At 33.3% G+C, this 18,493-nt stretch overlaps 1 protein-coding gene across 1 annotated transcript; it reads right to left on the bottom strand.

The window, feature by feature from the left end:
- Positions 1 to 3,668: 3,668 nt before the first annotated feature.
- Positions 3,669 to 8,903, bottom strand: LOC7489904 (glutamate receptor 3.7). Its single transcript, XM_002301590.3, has 6 exons — positions 8,091 to 8,903; positions 6,448 to 7,793; positions 5,821 to 6,098; positions 5,592 to 5,623; positions 4,538 to 4,944; positions 3,669 to 4,276 (listed from the first exon to the last, which is right to left on the bottom strand). The coding sequence occupies exons 1-6, from the start codon at positions 8,338 to 8,340 to the stop codon at positions 3,860 to 3,862; spliced, it is 2,730 nt and encodes a 909-aa protein (XP_002301626.2). The 5' UTR covers positions 8,341 to 8,903; the 3' UTR covers positions 3,669 to 3,859.
- Between the last annotated feature and the right edge of the window lie 9,590 nt (positions 8,904 to 18,493).

Here is an 18,493-nt window from a genome sequence, read left to right as displayed (position 1 = left end):
CATTAAAAAAATTAAATAACAATATTTAAATTAGACCAACCATATAATCTAGATGCACTGAAAGCAAATGATATACTATTCATATTATCTTGATGTATGAAAAATAACTTATAATATGTTTATTTTTATTAATTTAATTCAATAGAACGGAGTGCTTATATGTTTGTTGCATAGACACCTTAGTAAATTATTAGATAAAGGGTTAAAAATTAAAAAATAAATTGTTATATAGTTTTATGATAGGGGCACTTTCTTTATTATTTTTTGCATAATTATTTTTATTTTATTATTTCTTTAATTGTTAAGATTTTTTTATCTTTTGAGGAGTTCTAGAAAAACCAGTGTATAATTTAGTAAAATGAACATAATTTTTTAGTGGAATGTTACATCATCCAGTCTTCTATTATATGACTTAACCCCAAAGATGGGTTTCTATGTCTAACTAATTGACTTTGTCATATGTATGCTGTAGTCTTCCACAAATCTTTCTTTTCTTTTTTTTTTTGAAAAATAATACAATTTGGTATAAATTATAGGAGAATGATATAGATTGAAAATGTATTTCAGAAATAGTATAACACAATCATATTTTTTAATATTAGTTTTATATGCAACCGTTATTCTCAATATCGATTGTTTATTCAAAATAGAAATGTACGTCTTATACAAATTAATTAACATGAACAAAAATTAACCCAAAATTTTATAAAGATCAAAGGATCAAAAGATGAGACTTAAGATCTAATTGTTAAGAAAAAAAAAAGAGACATTATAATGTGGTAGAAGATAGAAATGAGGAAAGGAAAAACAAGACAAATAAATAATGTGTCACTGGAGTTTTGTTTTTGACAAACTTGGTATTGTTAAAAAGATTTCAACGAGACAATTTTAACCACACCTTGAAAGACCACCAAATAAAATCATAATTAACCCTAAATCAACTCCGAATAAAATCCCTAAGCAATTATGATCTTGTTAGATAGTTTATCATAGTATTGTTAGAATTATCTTGTCAAAATCTTTGTAACGCTATTGAATGTGCTAAAAATAGAGCTTCAATATGTTTTCAATGACCTATTCTTTTATTTTCTCTTCATTTATTCTCTCTCTCACCACATCAGCTTATCTCCTTTTTTTTATTGTTTATTGGATCTTGAATCTTAAATCTAATTTATTGGCAATTGAATCTTTATAAAATTTTAAATTATTTATTGTACATATTAATTAATTTGAATGAAACATAAATTTTAAAACAACATAACAATTATATTCAAACTGATAATACTTTTTTTAACCCTTATAATTTTCCCAAAAGTTCTACCAAATGTGCGTGAGGATCTCAAACGCAGGAGGTGATAGCATATTAATGAATTTGTCCTGGCTCATAGATATTTTCCTGTTTAAAGTAGATTCCCAGCATTTTCTTGCAGTTTCTTGGTCCTCCATCATGGAAAGAACCTTACGAGTGACGCCCCATGGACATCAACTTGCAAGCGACAGCCAAGACTACCGCATCCAAGTCATCGAGTTGTTGATTTGTTTTCTTCCTCCTACACTCTGTTTCCGATAATTATGACATTTAAATTGATAAAATTATAAATTATTTTCTATACCTTTTCAAAATAAATAAAATATCCCTTCTGATTTTAAAAACTAATTAATTACTCTTGTATTTTAAAACCTGGTAATTTATTATTTTTTGTGAGTCAGATAATTACAATCTTTGGGGTTAAGTCATGCATAGAAGACTGGATGATGTAACAATAAGAGTACAAAATTATGTTCAACTTAATTTCATAAAAAAAATTTTGTCTATGAAGATTTTTTTTATTGACTAATAAGGTGTGGTTTTGGATCAACTTAAACATTAACTACATGTTTTATATCAAAATTGATTATAAATAATAATAATAAAAAAAAAGAAATCAATTTTTTTTTTAAACTACCGAACCTGCTCCTTGATGATGGTCTGAACGAGGATACAAACAAAGCAACAATTTCATTCTTAACTTACGAGATAGTACAAAATGATGCTTGAATATTAATTTTCCTGTTGCAAAGTCCATGTAAATAGCTTATTAAGCTTCCAAAGAATGAGTTTATGTCGAGCATAACACCAAACTTTTAGAAAAGTAATTAGCATCTGTTAGGAGAATCGATGCAACACAAAAACTTCCTATGCAAGTATCCAGAAAGATCTTCAAACAAGTGTGAGAGAGTGGCTAAGTAACTTATCACAAATTTCTTACAATTCGCCCACATGCACAGATTCCCTGCTAACCCTTTTCAGGTTGCTTTAGGGTTATTTTTTTTTAGTTTAACGTAGTTGTCCGGGTCAGCTTACGCGTACCTCAACTAATCTCACGGGCCCTGAAGTTAACGATCATGTAAGCCTCCAGTGGCCATCATATGAGCAACCACAGGGCTCGAATTTGAGACCACAGAGGGAGCAAACCTTTTAGTCCCAAGCTCTTACCACTGGGTCACCACCTAAATAATTGCTTTAGTGTTATTTTAGTTGCAGCAGTCTTGGATTGTCCAAGAAAGTTTGGAGCATTGGCATCTATTCACATATTGTTTTACTACTGCTAATGATTTGTTTAAGATTGCCAGTTATGGTTTAAAAGGTTTAAAATGTTTTATGTTTAGAAATATATTAAAATATTTTTTTTTTTTTTTTAAAAATCATTTTTAAAATCAGTATATTAAAATAATTAAAAATATAAAAAAAATAATTTTTTTTTTTAAATTTAAAGGAACGTGATTGAAATCACCAGCCTAAACGGAGACCAAGTTAAAAGAGTATGTTTTAATAAAATAGCTGAAAAACATATTACGATCTTTTTTTTTTTACTTATGATGTTATTATGGTTTTGTCCTTGAATTTCTTTTTATGGATTCCATCCTTGTATTTTAGGTTTTGTTAAGGTCTTTGTCAGTACGAAATGTCATGTGTCAAATAACTGTGCATTATACATAAGAAAATTACATGTGAAAAATTAGAAAAAATAGTCAAAACATTAAAGAAAAAAGAAGAAAACACAAATATGAAAATCAAAGAAATTAAATTAAAATTATAGGGAAAAAGTGTGTTTTTTTTTATATTATAAATCATAATTTATTAAATAAATTAAAACAAAATTACTGCTTAAAGTGTCACCTTTTTTTTCCCTTTAATTAGAAAAAAAGGCATGGGTTTCTAAAATTAAAAATTAAAAAATATTAAAAAAACTAAATTAGAATTGGGTAAAGTACACACCATTTATTCAATATTTTTACTAATTCAGATTTCGGATTTTATGATGAAATTGGACAGAATGGTAAGATCTTTAACATAATCTATAGTAAAAGGGCAGAATCTACAATTAAAAAAAAAAAGAAATTTCTGCGATATGGCCCTCTCTATCCTGTTGTAAACGTAAATTGTATAGTACAGCTGCATCAATGGTATGAAATGGGAGTCTTGTGTATGAAAAATAAGCTCATCCCTGGCCAGAAATTTCAAGGCTTTGGAAAGGGAAAAATTGCTGAAAGGATTACCTCAATGAACTGTCTGAGCCATCACGTAATAGGTGTATTTACTATCAACAAGATCACCTCAAGAACTTTTAAATTCTTGAATGTCCAAGATGAAGACTCGAAGAAAATGGCTAGCTGGAATGACAAAATGCAAGGGAAAGGAGAAATTTTTATTCGGAGTTGCAGAGTCTACTGTTTTACAGGCATATATAGTTCCCAACTTCTAATTGACATATATAATATAATGCTTATGTACAGGGACTAAATTCTATTCAATAGCAAGCTCTTCAAATGGCACCAATGGCAGATCCTTCAATTTCCTTGAAATGGACATGCGTGTCTATGGGTTAGCCTGAGGGTGAGGATGCTCGCGCTGATTAAACATTTTCTTGATAGCTTCTTCTCTCTCATCGATGAAGTCGAAAAAATGATAGATGACATGAGAACAGCGAGTGCTTGGTGAAATTGAGGACGGAGAGGAACAGCGCAACTGTCTACGTTTATAGCGCACAAATTGGCGAACCATTCGTAGCAGAAACACAACAAGGGCAGTGAGAGCGAAGGCACCACATAGAATGTATAGACCCCAGAAGCTGGTCAGTTTGAGTTGATTAGGCCCGTCGCCGTGTTTTTTCTCTCCATGACATCCCATCTTACAGAACCATTTCTCATAGATCTTTTGCAGCTCCCCATTCTCAGAAAGTTTCAAAATTGCTGTAGAGATATCAAGAGCAAGTGGAGATTCCCTTTGAAAAGCCTGGTTTAAAGTGGCAAAAACAAAAGTAAATAGCAGATTGTTCCATTACATCATCATAACTTAGAATGAAGTGTCGTAAACTTTTCAAAGTTTCATAACAATGATTTGAATGCTCTAAATGCACTATGACTCAGGGGAGACAATCTCATGGTTTGAATCAAGGTCCATGACTACAATAATACAAGAGGCATTAGGCATGATGCATGTTCATTTATATGTAAATATGGATGAATGCATTTGCTTGTAGAGAAAGGTACTTACAAATCCCCATCCACCCCGGGTAAATGGTTGCCCAATGATCCCAAAATCCTTTTGGCTTGAAAGAAACAACTCTACATATGGAAGCTCATCTACAATAGCTGCCACCCCTCCGTCACTTGGCCCTCGCCGCAATGCACTTTCATACTCTTCTGGGGAGCCTAAAGGAACAAGTCTTGAACGAGCTATGTAAAGAGTCTCTGATAAATAGTTATAAGCAAATGAGCCTGTTTGGTATCCAATGGGCCAATGGCTTGCAATCAAGCTTTCAATTCCGGTGATTGGTGATGAAAGCTGCTGAATTGTAAGGATTGAAGTCAAGCTTGCAGTGTAGCTCGCTGTTATCACCATCAAAAGGAAAAGCCATACCACCATCACCAGCTTTCCAAGTGGACTTACAGTAGTTTCTTCTGCAATTAAATGATAACACAAAGACTTAAAATTAAAACTATCAGGGATCCAAGAATTGCCATCTTTCAGCGACAGATGTTCAAGTATTGCTTCCTTTACTTCCTTCAACAGGATCGCAATACAAAATTCCTTTTCAATATGCAAGGAAATGCTGCTAGACATAAACTAACACTCCCCAAAAAACTTCGTGACAATAGCCTAACTGCATTTTTACAATTACCAAATTGTTTCATGAGAGGATTTGCAATGCCAGCAACACTGTAGAAAGGAATTTGCAAAAAATCAGGAAGGTACATGTGCAAATAAGCATCCAACCCCATGGAATCCACACCAAACTAAACTTGAGGTAAAGAGGAGAATTTCAAAGCAACTTATCAATGAAATTATGTCCATATTTTCACTTGCACATCACTTTCAATCAGAATTGCAATGGTTTGTCCATTTACTACCATGTAAATAGCAAAAGAGTGAGGAAATTCTGTGCTTCTACGCCGTTCAGGGTATGTATCCAGGAAAGGGCTTTAAAAAGAAACATGTTTTGATGCTCAGGGTAGCCTTATGCCATCTATCAAGTATCCTTTCATGACAGATACACTGCTTTGGAAAAATAAACCAACATAAGTTATAGAAGTCAAGAATTCCTCACTATTTGTTTTGAACAGAGTTGAGAAGCTGAACCTGCCACATGCAAAAGTTGAAAAAAGTTAAGAGCTTAGTTATTGTACATGCATTAGGTTCATCATATTGTACAACAAACTGGAAGAAGGAGAAAAAAAGAAATCATTATATAGAACAGCTAAAACTGTTGTGTATTGCTAGTGTAAAGTTGGGCTGACAATACAAGTAGACGTAAGTTGAACATTAACAGAGCTTACATGAACATCGTCACAAGTTGTCTTCTAGGAGGACCCCTGAAATCATCGTTTACACGATGCTCAAGAACCCAGATAACCACTGCAATCACCACAAACGAAGCTGCTGTGACACACCACATCTCCGCTGTAAATGGTTTAAGAAATACCCAAGCACTTGATTTTGAATTGCGGATTGGAGCCACAATGACAAGACCAGTAGATGCATAAGGCTGAGAGAAATCCACTATCTTTGTTCTGTTTGTCACAATAGCAATGTCCCCAACAGCTGCATCAAACACCTGACATCAAAACATTTAAAGAATAAACAAGCTTTGCCCATCTAATTCACATAGAAGCGCATACATTTATGAATACAAGGTTCAGAATAGAGATTCCATTGCATGGATGTAACTCAAACCAAGGTTTACCAAAAGAAAAAAGAATGAGAACCATGCAATCCATTATAAACTCCATTTGTTTACAATTCAGGCAACGGATAGCGATAGCCCCATCATTCAAACACTGCCTAAGTGTGGCAAATCCAGAGATTCAGCATGCATTGCTTTAATGAATTCCCATAAACCATGTTTTAATATTTATTTGTTGTTTTGTACTCTGCAATTGTAAAAGCCAAAACGATGTACTTACATCTGCCGCCACCATTTTTACAAGATCGTCGTATTTGGGGTTGGACCGACCATTCCCAAAAGGCTGGAACATGTAAGGTACATGATATGGGACTAATTCCAGTGCCTTGAGGAACACATCGATGCAATATCCTTTGATTTTATGGCTTACATGTACTTCAGTAACAAAATCAGTGAAACTGGCTCTGTTTGGCACTCCAATTCGCAATGGCCTTTCATCCACAGCAATTACCCAACCACGTGGCGTTTTAGACTTTCCACCTGGCCAGGTAATATTGTGAAGCCTCTGGTCTAGGCAACAATTGCTATCTTGTTTCCCTTTCCGAGCATCTGGGGGTGAAAGTGAGAAACCTGCAGCATTAGACCAGTAACCCACTGTACGAATAGACACCCCGTCGATGTTAAGGACATCATAGCCACCACTGAAAACGTTTCGGTCTTCATTAAACTGAATCTGACCACTTAGACCAGTGAAGTTTGTCTGCAATACAATGTCACGCAAATCATTTCCACCAGTGAAGACTTTGAGCTTCTCAATCTGCAATCCGGATATTTTCATATGAAGTATGTTGCTATTGGGAGAAAATGTGATGTTTTTGTGTTCATCAAGGAACCTATCAATGGCATATGCAACTAACCATACTGTATCATAAGCTTGAAGTCCATAGGTATTCAACTCAGAACTTGCTGACCCTTTTTGCTGCATTCTCTTCCACCTAGACATCAAAGCTCTCTTCTGGCTGGATTCTGGGGTATGCTGACGAAGCCCAACTACCCCTTGAAGGAAACCAAGTGAAGTTTTCTTTGTCGGAGGGAACGAATCTAAGGTAGCAGAAAGCCAATCTGTTGCAAGCCATGTGTAAGTGTCGGTCATCATTTGAAGTTTTTGGGCAACGGTAAAGATTCTCAATTTGGGGTCTGGATTAACATGAACAACATAAACACGAGACCCAAGCAATTTAGATTTGCTGAGTTTGTCCATGACCTCACTTTCATCAAGTTGGTTACACAACATCAACTTGTATGAAATTTTTGCCATTTTCTTGTTGAGCTCTTCTTCCAAAGCAGCTATCCCATTCCGCCCATAATCATCGTCAACCCCAACAACGATGACCTCTTTCCACCTGAAAAAGTCAACTAAATCAGCCATTGCAGCCATCTGATAGGAGTCGCTTTGAGTAGTTCTTACGAAAAAGGGGAATTGGAGGGCAGATAGAGTTGGATCAGTGGCAGCATATGATATAAGAGGCACTTGGAGACCATTGGCAATTGAAGAAATCATATGGGCTATTCCAGAAACCTGAGGGCCTATTATGGCCACTACTTCTTTCTCAATTAGCTGAAAAGCTGACAGAAAAAGGGGAGGTTCACTCAAGATATATAAGATAGGATTTTACCAGAACTATAAGCACAAAAGATCAAACAGATAAAATAAACTGCAAGAGTAAAATGAGGAAGATTCAGAAGCAGAAAAACAAAATCCTGAGAATCCCAATCCATATTCTAGCTCTACTACTTTAAATCATGCTAGCTAACTTTTGAGATGACTGTAGATATTGAAAAATATATCTATCAATGAGAGAACAGCAAAGTTGAGAAAGAAGGTAAATAGAGAAAAACTAAGACAGAGGATTTGAAAGTTACCGTCAATAGTCCCCAAAAACACACTAGAATTTACATCATCCATGAGCAAATTCAGTTTAGTCCGAATTCTGCTATCATTGTTAACATCAGACACTGCAGCCTCCATGGCTGGCTTTGCAGCTTTACCAATAACCGAATCAAAGGTGAAAATTGCACCTATATTTACAACAGCAGGTCTTTGGCAGCACACGAAACCACTGACAATTACCCATATAGAAACGAACAGTAGGAGGATCACAAGCTCTTTCATATCTCCAGTTACACACACACACACACAAAGACCTTCGCAGTGGGGACTCGACCACCCCCTAAAATTTAAGCTTTAAAAAGCCTGAATTCTAATTGATGAAGAAGAGAGTAGAAAGAGTGGATTCAAGAAACGGTGAGCTGAAAAAATGACCAAGTGGGTTATGTTTCTTGATGTATTGAAGAGAGACTAGTGTAACTTTACAGCAAGAGAAGCAACAAACTAGAAATATATATGTATGAACATGCACACACAAAAAGAAAAATCTTTAAACAGTAAATGAGTTTGGTGAGGACAGGGGAGACTGGCTGGAGACTGATGGCCAATAATATCAAATGAGAAAATTCAAACAAGAAGATGAACATGGACTTGTGGGAATCATGTACTCTAACACATCACTGGTACACGTCAAAACAAGATAAAGAAAAACGAGATGCACAGTTTTGGGAGAGAAAGAGAGCATTAATTGAGGAAGCAAAGGGAGTCCCCAGTTACCCCACCCGAGACAGGCTGAGGTGGGAATTGGGCAATTCAAAGTAGAAAAGGCATCCATCCTAGGAAAGAGATGCAAGCATTGGCTATCCAACTTGCATGCAAATGATTTCCTTCTGTTAACTACTCGGTGGATTCCCACTCGTAGACCAAATTCATACGCGTCCAAAGTTAACAACTGTAATAAAAGTGAAGATACTTTTGTTTTCACTTTAAAAAAATGTTTTTTTGAAAAAAAAAATATTTTTTTTCAATATTTTTAAATCATTTTAATAATATCAAAAGTAAAATTTTTAAACCTAAATTTGGTAGGATGATCTTAGTCAATTAGTATTTTTCTTTTAAAAGTTAAAATGATGTTTTTTAGAAGAAATCTTAAAAATTCAAACTGAATTTTAATTTGATTTTGAGTTAACTGTCAACAGACAGATCCACCAGATACATTCAATGCCAATGTGAAAGTGATATGCCGTCAACAAATTTTTTCACCCATTTCAACTTCCTCCTCTCGGTCCAACTTCCCTGTGAAGAGTCTGGTACTCCTTTTCTTTTTCTTTAGCTGTTGTGACAGTTCTTCCATGCTTTTTCTTTAGCTGTTGTGACAGTTCTTCCATGCTTATGCTTATCTTTAAACAGGGGGGTTTATTTTTTTTCAAGTAATTTTTGTTTACAAATATGTTGAAATAATTGTGATATAAATATATTAAAATGATCTAAAAATAAAAAAAATTTAATTTTAATATTTAATTTTTTGAATTTTGGTCCATTTTCATTTGAGTTTCACTCTAGAACGAGGTCTTATTGGTGAAAGATTACAATTCCTTGTGTTATGTTATTATTAAGGATGTTTAAAATAATTGAGTAACTGAAAAATCAAGAAAAAATTAACTGCAAAAAATTGAACTAAGTAAAAAAACCAATTGAAAAATGTAAAAATAATTTTGGTTTAATTCGATTTGAATTTAAAAGGTCTGAAATTGACCGGACCGAATCATAGCTGAACCAAAAAAAAGAAAAAAGAAGCCGAGTACATAAGGAATACGTTACATAAAAATTGAAATTAAGAAACCCTAATTACCTAACCTCAAACGACAACCACCCTCCTCCCTCTCTCTCTCTCTCTCTCACAACTCAACCAGTCATTTTCTTCCCCACTCCCGTAGCCAACAACCACTCTACCTATCAAAATCATTCAATCATAAGAGAGTGAGGATATGTGGCCTTAGATATTAAACAGGGTGGGTATCAGGCGAGCAAAGGTTTTTCTATTTCCTGTTTTCTTTATCTTTTTGTGGTGGGATATAAAGGTAAAGGAGTTACATTTAGTTGTTTGGTTTAGGATTATTAGAAGACCTGAATGAAGTAGTCTTATTTGAAATTTTAGAGTAAGGAGTTGGTTGTCGTTAAGAAAAGTATTAGCACCTCTAGCGCACCTTACCTCAGTTAAGTTGTGTTGTTTGGTCTGAATATGGTTTAAAAGTGTTAATGGATTCCTAACCGGTGGTTCGTCTATAATTTCAAACAAAGATTTACACTTATAAATAAATCTGGCATTTCAAATTTATTATGGGTTCGTATGCATAAATAAATTCTTATAGGAAGAATCCATGTAGGTGCTCTAATAGAGTTCATCAATCCCGGATGGCAAAAACGTTTTCCACAACTCATATAATATGGTGAAAAATACTTTCAATTAAAATTGATGAATATTCAAAATAGTTCTAAGAATTTTCTAATCAACTTCTAATATTTGAATACCGGCCTACTTGTAGATTCAACATTTATACCAGAATATTGACCATTAATTTTTATAGAAAAAAACAATTTAGGGTTATTGAAATATTGACCAAATGCTTAAAGAATTTTACAAACTTATTGTAAATTCAAAAAAAAAAACACACAATTTTTCTAAAACAATGCTAAAAAAATCATTCTCTCCCCTTTTTTTATAAATAAAATGCAATATTTTTTGTAAGGATGGGGCCGTATGCAATAGGCAGAAATCATTTTTTTTAAAAAAAAAACAACCATGTTTAACAAAACCCTATTTTTCCCTAAAACCAAAATTATCAAAATAGATTCAGGGGATATTTGTCAAACACACCCTTAAGCTAAAAAAAAAAAAAAAACCTTTAGCAAAAACATTGCCAGCCAATCAGGGTCTTAACCGTTGACCTGATTTTGACCCGAAAGGGTTGACCCAAAACTTTTAATTCGACTATAAAACAAACCAAAACCAAAACCAGAATCCAAAATAAAATCAAACAAAAAAAAACACAAAAACTTTTTATCAAAACGGATCAAAACCCAGAAAAAAGAAGAATATGAAGAACACCGAAGAACATTCAACATGAACCTAACAACGTAGATTTCAAATAAGACTAGATATGGATAAACCAAGGACACAAACATAGTGAAAATCATGGAAGGATCAATAATCTAGCATTCATGCACTTCGATTATCATTAAAAAACCATGATGTTGTCAAAATGGGTTTCAGTATCGAAAACATTTTATTGATGCAAATAAACCTTAGATTATTAACTAATAAAGTTACCCAACGGGTTTTGTGCAAAATTTGGATAAAAAATAATTCAAATCATGGGGCCAAGGCAATGTTCTTCCCAGAACACGAAGAACATTGCCTTAAACCTAGAAAATGCCCAAAAATAAAACCAGCCATTGTCAAATCCAGAAATGGCATTTTAGGCCCATAAAACATGCTTTCTTAGTTCTAACAAACCACATTACCATAAAAATGCCCAAAAATAAAACCAGCCATTATCAAATCCAGAAATGGCATTTTAGGCCCATAAAACATGCTTTCTTAGTTCCAACAAACCACATTACCATAACCATGCATATTTGAATTAAAAGAACCAACAAACAACATCAAATCATTAAGATTATACAAGATCTTCCAAATCCAAAAACTATCAACTTAAACAACCTACATATTCATACAATTTGGATTCAAAATTTGTTTTTCTAAACTCATTTTGGTTATGAACAGACCTAACAGATCTAGGATAAACATCATTGCTTCAACATGCATTGCTTAAGTTAAACTAAAACAACATTGTGTTATAAAAAAACAATTTAAATAGAAGACTTATATTACGTCTAAAAAATAATAATAAAAAACTTCAGAAAACATAATTAAACTATCATAGTAACAAAATGGGCAACCACAACGCTACTTGCCAAGTATTCTAATCTTATCTCCATGCTTGTAAACATAAATACAAACCAAATGAAAATAAAAAAACCCACTAAAGCAGGTGACATAGATTCCACTTTTAGGTTAGAAAGTATACCATCAAGCTTCTAGAGTAGCTACTACTCTCTTAGCTTTCATTGTAAAGTATTGCTTCCATAAGTTTGCTACTCTTTCAAAACTTAAGAAATCCTTGTGTTAGACTCTTAAACCTTCACATTTAGAGTTCCTTTATCAACCTTTTCTCCCTTTTTTTTTTTTAATTTTCTTTGCTCTAATTTTCAGGGGGTATTTATAGAATTTTTCTAGGGTTTTTGATAGGTTCAAACAAAAGATTAGTGATTCTATGAAATGGGTAACACATCCATTAATGAATGAGTTAACCACTTTTAAGACTTTGACGGAACAACTTCGACATCATCATTGCTAAAAACCACCTAATATTGGTAAAGGGGGTGCACAACTTTTATTTAGATCTAACCTTGCTCAATTTGGAGGTATGTAGCTCCACATTTATTCATTTGAAAGTGCTAACTCGATTAACCTAGAAATTTAAAAATGCAATGATGGTTAATCAGGGACAAAATGTTGTTCAGTTCGTTGAAGAATATGAGATGTAAATGTTTGATGGGAGTAGCTAATCTTTGTAGAGGGGGTGTTTCTTAATTGAATGGTGGTGGTTATAACCTAGAGGTGGTTTAAAATGCTACATTCATTTATCTGAAATTGTCTATTCAATTAGCAAAAACTATCGACGAAGTAGCTAAACAGTGGTTGAATGACACGTCATCTAGGTTAAACCATAGAAATCAGGATTTTTAATTTGGGATCTAATAGATTTTATTTTAGTCCATATTCTTCTAATTGCTTTTTATTGCACTTGTAATTGCCTCCCAAACTCTTAATTTCATGCAATTTCATCCTTATCAAAATCAATTATTAGTCCCAAAGTTTAGCGTTATTTTCATCTTGGTCCTCAGTTTCTGATTTGTGCACTTGGACCCTTAATTGACAATCAAACTTTCAATTTTATTCAATTTGGCCCCTGATTTGGTCAATTTCAACTCCTATAATCACGTGCCCTTTTCAGTTTGATCCTTAGTTTTGGATTTCTTTAATCAAGTTCCTAATTGCCCATCAAACTTTAATATTTATGCAATTAAGTCCCTGATTTCACCAAATTAACTCTTTAAAATTACAATTCGAGCTCCAAACTTTAATTTCTTCTAATTAAAGCCTAAATTGACTTCAAAAATCAATTTTCTTCCAATTAAGTCGTTCCAAAATTTTCATTGAATCCTTACTTATCCAAATTCGGATTTCTTTACCCCAAATAAAACTATTTTAACCAATGAGGCATTTTGTCAAACATAATTGGGTTGCTAATTTTGTCAATTTTATATGTTTTGATCCTCTAACTTTTCCACTTGTCACTTTGGTCCTTCACTACCAACTTGAGCAATCTTCTAGGCTTTCTTCATGTATATCCTCTTGTATTTTGAATTTATTTTTCTTTATTTTTCTTGATTTTTTTGTAGGGTCAAAAGTGAGTAACAATATAAAGCTAGAGATAGGCTTTACAATGCTTACAAAGCAAATTCTAATCAAGGTTTTGCATAATGAGCTTGTAAAGAAAAAAGTGTTTGTTGGTCTTGCTGGGTGATCCACCCATCTTGGAATTCCAAAGACTTTTTTTTATAAAGAAAATGATCTCATTATCATGGGTGATCTGCCCTTTTTAAAATTCAAAAATTGGTCTATTTTCACAGGTACTTGTCTATTTTGACATTCTAAAATTTATCTGTTTTCATAGGTGACCTGCTCATTTTGATATTCAAAGATTGATCTATTTTCATAGGCGACCTCCCTTTTTTTAAATTCCAAAAATAATTTCAGCAAGCCTTTATTCTTTCCTGAAATTGGTCAATTTTCACGGGTGACTTGTACTTTTTAAAATTAAAAAATTGGCTTATTTTTCACGGGAAACCTGCCATTTTCAAATTCCAAAAAGAATTTCAGCAAGTCTTCATGTTTCCCTGAGATTGATCTATTTTACGGGTGACTTGCCATTTTTCAAATTCTAAAAAGAATTTCAACAAGCCTCTATATTTTCCTGAAATTTGTCTATTTTCACGGGCGACCTGCCTCTTTTCAAATTCCAAAAAGAATTTCAGCAAGCATCCATGCTCCCCTAAAATTGGTCTATTTTCATGGGTGACCTGCTCATTTTGAAATTAAAAAAATTGGCTTATTTTCACGGTTGACTTATCCTTTTCAAATTTCAAATATTAAGATCCACATCAGATCCTTCTAAAATTGAAAAACATACTCTCCAAGGGTAAACTCTTAAAACTAGCACCTTGTCTTATGACCTTTGTTGTCCACACCCTATGGATGATATTTCTTTTTCATTTATCAATTCTATTCACCTGTGCAAATTTCACTGCCTAAAAAATTTCAAAATTGAGTTTAAACCATATGCAATGCATGCCTTTCGAAATATAGGCCCCTCTTTTCTTCATAATCTCTTTTTTTATTGCCGAGGGTTATAATTTTTAAGGTGGTCTCCCTTATCGGCTCACCCTCCTAGTTTACTCGAGCAAGTTCATGCAAGTTACTTTCAAATCTTGATTGTCAAGCTGCCTTTGTATCCTTCTTCTTTTGTGAGTATTTAGGCCATGACAAATGCTATCATATTTTTCCTAATTGGGAATGAATTAAAACTCTTTGTCTTATGACAACGTTGTTTTTCGTGTGCTTTTAACAATTACTTTGGTTTTTTAGGGTGTTTTCCCTAATAAAGATTTCACAAGATTTACTTTGTCTTTTTGAAAACTTGAGATTTTTCAATGACATGTCAAATAACAACGTTCATGCATCTCTCATGATTTATATTACTATTTGAAGAAAGATATTTCATCTTGGTGATTGGTTTAGGAGATGGCCTATTTTGCTTTGGGTTAAAAAAAGATCAAATTCTTGTTTGAAGTCTTGTGTTTGGATTTTCTCAACATGAACAAAGACGAATACCTTTTCACTTCATCATGATTCTTATAAATGGTTCCTTACATTTTAAGTGTGTTTTCCCACTTACTTGATTAGAATAGACTTTTCAAGGCATGTAATGAAGGCTGAGTTTCATGGCTACCAAAGAAAAGGAGTTCATAGGCTCAAATGGTATTTGAGGGTTTTTATGGGTTTAGGATCACTTTCACTCATTTATGCCTTTTCATCATCTTTTGTTATTTTTCTAGGATATGTTATGCTATCAAATACCTTTTCTTTGAGACAATGGATTTTTCCAGGTTTTTCTTTTCACTTTAAACCTTTGATCGAACACCTAATCGACTTTTCTTTCTTGAAATTTCTTTATTTGCTCATATCAAGATACCAACGCCCTTTTTCTATTTTATTTATAAGTTCCTCAACGATTTTCCTTTTTTTTGGTCGTCAAAGCTGCATGAGAAGCTTTTGCTTGTTTTTTAGATACTTGTGTGTCTTTTCAAGATTTGTCATTTAGCAAAGCCCCTTTTTTTTGTTGGGCTTGCTAGGTTATCCTACTCTGCGGCCTCAATCAAGATCTTGTGAATTATGTTCACATGTATTCTACCTTTTTTGAGTTCTCTGACCACTTTCTCATCGTTAGTGGACATTCTCAAATACCTTCATTCTCATCATTTTTTAATATTTGTCCCTAATATGGGGTGTGATCCTAGTCAGGGTTATTTTATAAAGGAAAAAATTCACTTCAGCTTAAATTGGAACTGCAGGGGGCATATTCATCTCTAGGGGATATCAAAAATAACATTTTCTCATTTTAGGCAAGATTGGCTAGGACTAATAAATTTTGACCTCATTACCGTAGCGATTTGCACAAATTTGTTTTGCGAGTTCATGACTCATGAAAACTTCATCATCTTTGTTTCATATAGCTTTTGCAAAACAAACTTTGATAGTTGGGTCATCCATTTAGGTTTTTAGATATTTAGGCATCTCCTAAAGATTTGCTAGGTGTGAATCGTTGCTCTTGACAGATCATTGATTTTTCTTAAAATCATTAGCCAAAGTCAAATCTTGAAAACCTTGTTTAAGAGAAAATGATATTTGAAAAAGGGTTTTTTTTTAGCCTTTTGAGATCATTTGCAAAATAAAAAAGATGTAATGAGAATAAATAATTGAACTTTATTGATTTAAAGAAGATGAGTACATTACGCATGATATTTCTTTATAGAATTAGAGTTCACCAACCTAGAAAAGTCGTCTTCATTCATTCTCGTCAATAACTGAGCTCCCTCAGAGAACACTTTCTTCACTATATATGGGCCTTTATGGTTGGGTGCCCACTTATTTTGATCTTTATTGGGTGGAGGTGAGATCTTTCTCAGCACTAGATCTCCTTTGTGAAATAACATGGGTCTGACTTTCTTGTCATATGCTTTAGCCATTTTCTGTTGAAATAACTGGTGATGAAAAATTATAGCTAACCTTTTTTTATTGATCAGATTTAATTGCTCGTATCTCATCTTAACCCAATCAGCTTCCTCAAGTTTTTATTCCAATAATACCCTTAAAGATGAGATTTTTGCTTCTAGCGGCATTACTACTTCTATCCCGTAAACCAAGGAATAAGGTGTAGCTACTGTAGACATTCTTATTGCGGTGTGATATGTATGTAAAGCAAAAGGGAGCATTTCATGCTAGTTCTTGTACATAACTACCATTTTTTGCATAATCTTCTTGATATTCTTATTGACAGCTTCTACAACACTATTCATCTTTGGTCTAAATTGAGATGAATTTGAGTGCTTGATTTTCCATTTTGTGTAAAGTTGTACTATCATCCTTCCATTGAAGTTCTTAACATTATCAGTCACTATCTTTTCAGGTACTCCATATCAATAGATTAAATCTCATTCGATGAATCTCTACACTACCTTCTAGGTTACATGATCATATGAACTAGTTTCCACCCATTTTGTGAAGTAGTCAATAGCCACTAGGATAAACCGATGTTTGTTGCTGGCTTTTGGATCGACAGGCCCAATTACATTAATTCTTCACATTGCAAATGGCCATGAAGATGTCAAATTGAATAGAGGAGTTGGAGGCGCATTTATCTTATCACTATACACTTGACATTTGTGGCTTTTTTTGACATATTCTATATAATCCCTTTCCATGTTCATCCATAAATACCCTGACCTCTGTATTTGCCTATCCATCATATGTCTACTAGCATGAGTTGCACAAATCCCTTCGTGAACTTTCTGAAGTGCTTTTTTTTTTTGCTTCTATCCCATCTAAACATCTCAACAAAGTTTCATTGGATGACTTTTTGTATAACACTTTTGCATCTAGGTAATAGTCCATGTATAATCTTTGCAGGGTTTCATATATGTATTGGATGCCCCTAAGGGATACTTCTAGTGTTGGATAAACTGTTTGATATTACAATACCATAAATTTCCATCCACTTCTCCTTCGACTAAGCAGTATTGAGCCAAAGAATTTTTTACTTCAATACCTATAGGTTGCACTTTGTTCCCATAATCAATTTTGGCCATGAAAGCTAAAATGGCCAAAACATTAGTAAATTGGTTTTTGTCTCTCCCTATATGAGTGAATTTTATCTCATTAAATTCTTTTGCTAGTTTCTATAGATATTTTTGATATGGCCTCAGCTTCTCATCTTTTGTTTGTAATTCAACTTTCATTTGGCAGATTATAAGCATTGAGTCTCCATAGACATCAAGTTTCTCTATCTTTATTTCTAATGCAACTTCTAATCTGAGGGTGCAAGCTTTATACTTAGTAGTGTTATTGGTGCACTCAAACTATAGCTTGATCAAAACAAGGTATTACTTTCTGTTAGGAGAAATTATCACTACTCCTACCTTATTGCCACTATATTTACTACTTCATCAAAATACATTGTTCACCAGTCTAGTTCTTTTTTTTTTACCACCAACACATCTTCATCTGGGAAATCAAAATTCAAAGGCTTATAATCTTTAATTTTATTGTTTACCAAATGATCAGCGATAACACTTCATTTCATAACTTTTCTTGTCATCTACACTATATCATATTCAGCCAACAACACCTGTCATCTTGCTTTTTTCCTTGATAAATAAGGCTTTTCAAAGATATGTATGAGAGGATCTAGTTTTGAAATTAGCCATGTATTGTAATACAACATGTATTGTTGAAAATCATTTTGTAGCCTATTCAAGTGCATAACAAAGCTTTTTTACCATTGTGTATCTAGACTCATAATTTGTGAACTTCTTACTCAGATAATAGATCTTTAGACTCATCATGTTGCCCAAGTACACATTTTATTGCCTTTTCAGTTATTGTTAGATATAGAATCAATGGTTTGCCAGGAATATGAGGCACAACAAAAGTGAACTTTGCAAATACTGCTTGATTTTATTGAAACTTTCT

The sequence above is a fragment of the Populus trichocarpa genome, chromosome 2 (genome assembly GCF_000002775.5).
Source record: "Populus trichocarpa isolate Nisqually-1 chromosome 2, P.trichocarpa_v4.1, whole genome shotgun sequence".
NCBI classification, from domain to species: Eukaryota; Viridiplantae; Streptophyta; class Magnoliopsida; order Malpighiales; family Salicaceae; genus Populus; species Populus trichocarpa.
This window is presented reverse-complemented; position numbering and strand designations above follow the sequence as displayed.

Excerpts from the sequence above, each read along its gene's own strand:
- LOC7489904 (XM_002301590.3), bottom strand. The coding sequence starts at position 8,340 with ATGAAAGAGCTTGTGATCCTCCTACTGTTCGTTTCTATATGGGTAATT. Across the intron at positions 7,794-8,090 it reads GTTTTTGGGGACTATTGACG|CTTTTCAGCTAATTGAGAAA; the intron begins GTAACTTTCAAA and ends TTTTTCTGTCAG. Across the intron at positions 5,624-5,820 it reads CAACTTGTGACGATGTTCAT|GTTCAGCTTCTCAACTCTGT; the intron begins GTAAGCTCTGTT and ends TGCATGTGGCAG.